The sequence below is a fragment of the Fulmarus glacialis genome, unplaced genomic scaffold (assembly GCF_000690835.1).
Source record: "Fulmarus glacialis isolate BGI_N327 unplaced genomic scaffold, ASM69083v1 scaffold39941, whole genome shotgun sequence".
Taxonomy (NCBI): Eukaryota; Metazoa; Chordata; class Aves; order Procellariiformes; family Procellariidae; genus Fulmarus; species Fulmarus glacialis.
This window is the reverse complement of record NW_009191581.1, coordinates 1-6,784: the sequence shown is the minus strand read 5'-3', so window position 1 is coordinate 6,784 and position 6,784 is coordinate 1. Positions and strand designations below refer to the sequence as shown.

Sequence of the window (6,784 nt, the reverse complement as noted above, 5' to 3'; positions counted from 1 at the left end):
CTCTTCCTCTCAAGGAGACACAGTACAATCTGTTTGGTGCAGGGATTAGAAGAGGAAGCTGTTGGCAATCTGCTCCAAACTTTCCTGTTAGTTCAGTAAATGGCCTCTTTACTGTATTAACAAATGCAAGGAGCTGCATTAACCCCTTCGGCACTGACCCATCCCTCTCTGGAGCAGCTTCCCCGCAAGGAAAGCGCCGAGCGAGAGCGCAGACAGCGCCGGGCGTTCCGCTCCCCGGCCGGCAGCCACCGGGACCCGGCACGGCCTCGCCGCAGCTTCCCCGGGGGACGGTTGGCTCGTGTCTCTCGCTGCCAGGATGTTCATGAGGAAGAAAACCGGAGCATACGGACCGCGGTGCTCTCTCCCTCCTGGGCCATGGTGATGCATGCCAACCCTATTTAACAGGGTTTACACAAAGTGCTAGCAGCAGAAGCTGTGCTCCCGGGAAAGGTCCCTTCCAGACCTTATTGGGAGAATCCAGCATTCACTCCTATGGATTACAAATGAAATAGGGTAAAACTAAACAACTCGACAACAGGCTAGCAACGGACTGAAGGAGCCTTGAGGAAAATGCTACAGACACCACCGCGCTGATGAAGACAAGGCTCTCTCTGGTGGAACGAGCGCGCGTTGCAAGACAGCCAGGATGGCAACTGGGAGCAGAGCAACAGCCTGGCCTAGAGAAAAAGAAAATCCCAGGAGCACAGAACAGGACACAGCCCTCTCCCGTTTTAGCGCCGGCTGTGAAAGCTGGTGAAGGGTTTGGCTGTTCCAAACACTGGCCAGGGTAACGGGTGCATTCAGCAGAGGCACAAGGATCAGTTTAAACCCGCTCCAGCAATTTCAGAGAAAATTCTTTGTTTGCTAGAGTTGCACTGCTTAGCAAACAGGGGTCCAAGGCTTGTGAGACCCCGGCTTTGTTGTGAAACGTTAATTAAGAGAGAGTGCAGTGGAATCGAAAACAAGGCAGCTCCAAAGCGCCTGGAGGGTTCAGGCCCAGGCCCTGCTCCTTGCAGGAGGACGAGGATGCCCCTGGCCAGTCTTTGGAACGTAACAAACGGAGATGACACGGAAAGCATGATTCAAAAACAGAGTTGCTGCTGGCCCATCACCACATGGAGAGCAGCACAGTCTCTGGGATTACTGATTATTGTCTAGCACCAGATCACATAACCCCAAAGGCAGTCACTAAAAGTCTCCAAGGACCCTCTGGTCCTTCTTCTGCTGCCACAGAAACAGGGATTAAAGGTTGTGGCTTCAAGAACGTAATAAATAAAGATCTGCAGTGTCCTGAAGAGCATCTGCAAGCTGGCAAGTAAGCTTGCTTCCAAGAACAGCTAAATCTGCCCACCACCTGGCTGGCCAGGCAGCTTTCCAAACGCTTCATCATCCTGCCGACCCGAGCGCCCCGCTACACCACGCTAAGCACCAGACTGTCCTCCAACTGTGGGCTCAGAAGGAACTGGTTTCCCCTCTACTTATTGAGCGGAGTCTTTGGAATATTGATTTAAGAAGCTTCATGCCTCATGTCTGGTACAGAACGAGCCTCACGTTTACCCCAGCCTGTCTCTGACCCTACGAGGAAATATCCGACACGAACTGACAACTGGAAGCAGAATCGATCTCAGCCCATCTGAACGTTGCAAAGGTGAACTCTGACGATGGTGCAGAGCCAACAAGGGGCGACTCCTGGCTCGTAACACAGGCAGAAGACTCCTTGCTGTAATTTTGAGGCTCATCAGATTTCTGTCAGCCCAGGTCTCACTCGGCACCACGGGTTACCAGCGGCAGGCAGGCAGGGCGGGATCTGGATGGGAACCGTTACTGACCGCCTCTGACTCACGCCCGGCCAGAGCCCGGCTCTTCACCTCGCACGGGAGATCGGGCTTTTCCCCCCAGTCAGCGCCGCTGCTGGCAAATGCAAAGCCAAGCAATCACTCTGAACTTCGCTCAAATGAAACACCCTCACGCGTAAGCTGGTTTTACAGAACCGTTTTCAACCAGTAGCACGAAGCGTCGCTGCCTGCAGAAGCTCAGGCTTGCTGCCTTCTTTCAGGCTGCCTGCACTCTGCCCGCGCCCCTTCAGAGCCTCGTACACAGCAGCCAGTCTGATTTACACGAGGACAAGAGGCACGGGCAGCCCTTCCACAAACAGAACCAGAAGAGGAAAAGCAAAGGGACCAGGAGGAGTGCAGACACCAGCGTGGTCTGGAGGGCTCCCGCGTTCTCGCCCAGGACAGCCGATTCAAACACACGATGGCTCCGAGGGTGGGACTGCCTGGGGATTCAGTCAGAGCAAAGGCAGATTTACCACTGAAATCAAACCTAAAGAAAGCATTTGGCTTCGGAAGTTTTAGAGTTGTTGTTTAATCCCGAGACAGCGCAGCTGAGTGAGTTTAGAATTTAAGTTACAAAAAAAGAAAGCACTAGAAAATAATCTTGATACAAGAGCAATAATCAGCTGCACAGGGAATCCTGCTCCTCAATCCGCCCAGCACAGCTGGGATGCTGCCAAGGCATTGCTTGTTCCCAGCACACGCTGGGATGGCAAACTGTCCTGGGTGAAAGTTATGTGGGGGAATCCCCAGAAGTGGGAGTTAAGATGCTGCCACCAGTTCTGGTTTTGGCCTGTTCTTCACGGGTGACGCTTCTGTGGAAGAAAAAGAAACTTGTTACAGAAACAGAGAACGCAAATAATCTCCAGTCATCTCCTGCGGAAGAACTAGGACTCATAATCCACTCCTCTGTAGAGCCACAAATGCTTGCACAGCACCTGAACTAATAAAAAGTTTGTTATAAATAATTCCACATATCCAGTATGCCCCTCTTTTTCACAGCATTTGAAGAATTAAAACAGTTTCAGAATGTACCCGACACAACCTTAGTAAGCCACCAGCCCAGCGACACAGACCCAGGGCAGCAAGTGCTTTCTCAGAGGGCAGTGGGCAGACACGCTTTTCCCCTCACCCCTTCGATCTGACAAAGCGAGTCTAAACGAGGCTGCACGCAGCAAGGGCAGCTTGTGCTTTGTTTGGCCATCCTGCTGCCAATGTACAGAGATGACATCCGATCCACGTTTAGTAGTAAACCAGCCCTGTATCCCACATCCCAGATTTCTCCTGGGCAGATTCCACACAGAGGAAATGGCTTCTTACAGCTCCTGGTTTCGACAAGCAGGAACGTCCAGCTTCTGCGACCGACGTTCAGTGTTCTGCTGTCCCAGGAGACAGACTCTTTACCAGTTTGCCTTCTGGCACCCAGCTGAGTCCGGCTCCACCTCACTGTTTGCCTCCACAGGCAGGCTCCACCTTCAGTTCTTCAGCATGGACAGACATCGGGTAACGCCCTGTGAAGACTCCTTCCTCACCAGGCAACAGGCCAACAGCACTCGTTTGGTCACAAACCCTGCCGCTGAGGTTTTGGATCGCTCAGGAGCAAACATGCGTGTAGTATCAGTTGTGCAGAGCTCACGCTCCAACAGTCTTGGAATTGTGGGACTCCAGCGATCCTCATCCAGCTGGTTCAAAATTACCGTTGTTACCTGAAGCAAGGTCACAAGAGTGGCTAGTCGTCACGAACCTTGCTGAAATCCAGGTTTGTGCAGTGTGAATGCCAATATCTGTGGTCACAAAAAATAGTTCCTGCGTAGCAGCAGGTGGCGATGACAAGCAGGGGACCAGTGTGAGTGTCACACAAGAAAGTCTTGCCTGGGTCAAGCAGAGAGCCAAGGAAGGACTTCCTCGTGAAGCTTCACAATGGAACATACACTGGGTGGTTCAAGGCAGCTGGTAGTCTCACAGCAGGTACAAAGCGTGACTTAAAAACAGCAGATGTAACAAAAAGGAACTCTTCAAGAGGAATGACTAGATGCCGACTGAACAAAGAGACTAGAGCCTTGGGTCCTCTTACAGTAAAGGGTCAGCTGGATTTGTCAGAGCCACGTGGGGGAAGCTTGCATAGCCCAGATCAACAGGGCTTTTAACCAGAAAGTTTATATTCCTCCACATCTGCTAGGACAATACTTACAATAGGAGAGGGTCTCAGACTATTGCTATGAGAAGCCAAAGCTGCAGAGCATATGAAGGAAGCGTACCTGGGATCTTTTCTGGGAGTGGCTCAGAAGGAACTTCTGGAAGCTCCATCTGTTCCTGCAAGAACATTAGAGACAATACATGACACATACCCCACGTACCAGACGCCGGTCACAGACCCTTGCACCACGGTTTTGTGCAAAGACAGACTGTGAACAGAATAATAATAAGAGATTCTACATACAGACATCTGCCCCCAGAACTGCAGGAAGGGTTACGGGCTTCAGTGCTGCCCCGTAAATGAAAACAAGGGGGTTTTTTAATTATTAAATGAGACTTAATAGGACCCTATGAATAGCTATGAATCTCCTCAAATCAATGCTAGTTGCAGAGCCGCTCCACCTCCATCTCCACTGGCTGGACATTTCCTACAGCGAAGCCAAGCCAAGCCAGTGTTTGGAAGACCCACAGGCACCACAGAGATGGGTGGGGATGATAACAGAGACTGACTTCTGTTATCTGAGCGTGATCCAGGACTTTCAAGATCTTCATCTGGTGAAGCGGAATAGATATCCAATAAGAACAGAGATCATCTGACTGTAACAGACAATAAAGTACAACCCTTAAAAGCACCCCATTTTTAAATGACCCCTATGTGTGGAGTGATTAGCTTGATCTTTGATGACACAGGAATGGGGCACAAACAGGTAGGATTGAGATCTCTGGCAGAATAAGATAAGCTATTGACTGTGAGGAAAAAGATACTTTCTCCCCTGTTACAAACAGCCTTCTGAAAATGTGGATTAAAAGTAATTACAAAAACATCAGGTTAGTCCTACCTGAGTAATAGTGTTTAATTCTTCTAAAATGGCATCTTCATCTTCCTCAGTCAGGCTGCCAGCCAGTATCTCATCTATTTGCTATGAAACAGAGAAAAGACATATTCCAGTCAACAACAGTGTAGCAGAAGCAGCTCTATGGCCTGTAGCATGGTGCATGCACACGGGAGAGCAATGTAAACACAGCATGAAGGGTATGTGGAAAACTAGCAACTGAGATGGAATTCCCAATGTGACTGCCTCTAAAACAAGGTGGGAACATAGTGCACATCAGAGAAACTCTGTATGGCAGGCGTCTCTGTTCACAACTACTCATGCACGCAGTACATACCCTCTGGTACTCCACAGCATCTTGGGTTTCACCTATTATTCTTTCTACTTCTTCTATTGACATAACCTGAATAAAAGAGCCAAAAACCCATGCCTGAGTGAGGCCTGCGGGGAGACAGCCACAAACGCCCAGGACTCTGCGTAGTCCAAGGCAAGAGTGTGCTCAGCTGACTTGGCCACACATACCTGGTGCATTTTGTTCAGACATTCATTGCCTATTTTCAGACCCTCAATGACCTTCATTTCAATCTGGGTGAATTCAATATCCTGGACCTGAAACAGGAAGGAGAGGGGGAAGCATCACAGGCTGTCACGTTCCCATTGTTAGCCAGACACAGACTGCCAAGATCCCCACAGAAACTGCAAGGAAAAATCAGTCAAGAGCCCTTTCTCCAGCAAGCAGCGGCTTAAAGCATACCAGTAGCAAGAAACATGCTCACAAAAAGCTCTAACACAGGCAGCTGCAAAAGTATATCCAATGCCCTTTAACTGATTTTCCCGCTGACAGTCTAAGCTGAGGCCATAGTTTCCACGGCCACCCCAGAACAAACACATTCATTTCTAAAATCAAGGTACCGAGGCACGCCTGAGGAAGTTTCTACTGCAGCTGTCCACACTGTGACTGAAGTTTTACTAATTTACAAAACACGTATTTGATATGTAACCTGCACTACAGACTCAAAACATACTCACTACTTGGTTCTTTAGGGAAGAGTCGCAGCATATGTTTGATTTCAGAGACATCTGCCCTTCCGGCAGAGGACTAAACTCCCATTAGGACTTGACAGTTAAAATACAATTCCACACAATCAAAAGGAACACCCACCCCAGAAAAAAGACTTATACCAAACGCACAGCAGGCCGCTCGCAGCGTACAGCAACTGATTCTCGCTTACCATCCGCTCCAAGTTGCTGATTTGGTTTTCTGTTTTATCTAGAAGTTGCTCTTGGTAACGCTTCTTCTTTAGCAAGAGCATGGCTTTTCTGAAGGAAAACAGAAGGAGGAAAACTCAGCACAGGTGAAACAAATAAGCCTAAAAGAATCACATCAAAGCCATATTTGCTTTGTACTTTTTCCAAAAGAGGAAAAAAACATGCACATTAAATGACAACTCTGAACTGCTCCTGTGAAGAATACGGATGAGCAAATTAATCATAAATTTGCTCTCTGGTGCCTGAAAATTTAGGTATATTTGTTGTGGATCAGGACTTCACTGGGCCAGTTGTGCTGTAGCAACACAAAACAAAGTCCTTGCACAAAAGGCTTATGATTCACACTCAAAACAAGACGTAAGAGACGGCCCCGACACGGCATCCATCCATACGTACATGCCACTGACATTGCGGTAAAGAAAGGGAACCACTTTTTGAAGACCTGTTTTAACACCAGCCGCGGATCACAGGCAGTCTCTCATGGCTGTAAGTATAAAACTTTAAACTAAACTTCCTTTCTGGAAGGATAATCTGTAAGTATATCCGCAACACTCACAAGCTGATCAACACCTACGATTCAGTAACTTTTCCCTTCCAGGAAAACGACCCTTTCTGTGGCGCTGGCGCTGCCTGCCCGGCCCTGGCCCCCCG

At 49.0% G+C, this 6,784-nt stretch overlaps 1 protein-coding gene across 1 annotated transcript; it reads right to left on the bottom strand.

The window, feature by feature from the left end:
• Nucleotides 1-2,352: 2,352 nt before the first annotated feature.
• CHMP6 (charged multivesicular body protein 6) lies at nucleotides 2,353-6,184 on the bottom strand (the record flags this gene model as incomplete). The annotated part of the gene is made up of 6 exons (XM_009586752.1): nucleotides 2,353-2,650; nucleotides 4,094-4,148; nucleotides 4,871-4,951; nucleotides 5,202-5,267; nucleotides 5,387-5,473; nucleotides 6,097-6,184. Coding segments are annotated over 6 exons (430 nt in total), but the record flags the coding sequence as incomplete, so codon positions are not given.
• Nucleotides 6,185-6,784: the final 600 nt, after the last annotated feature.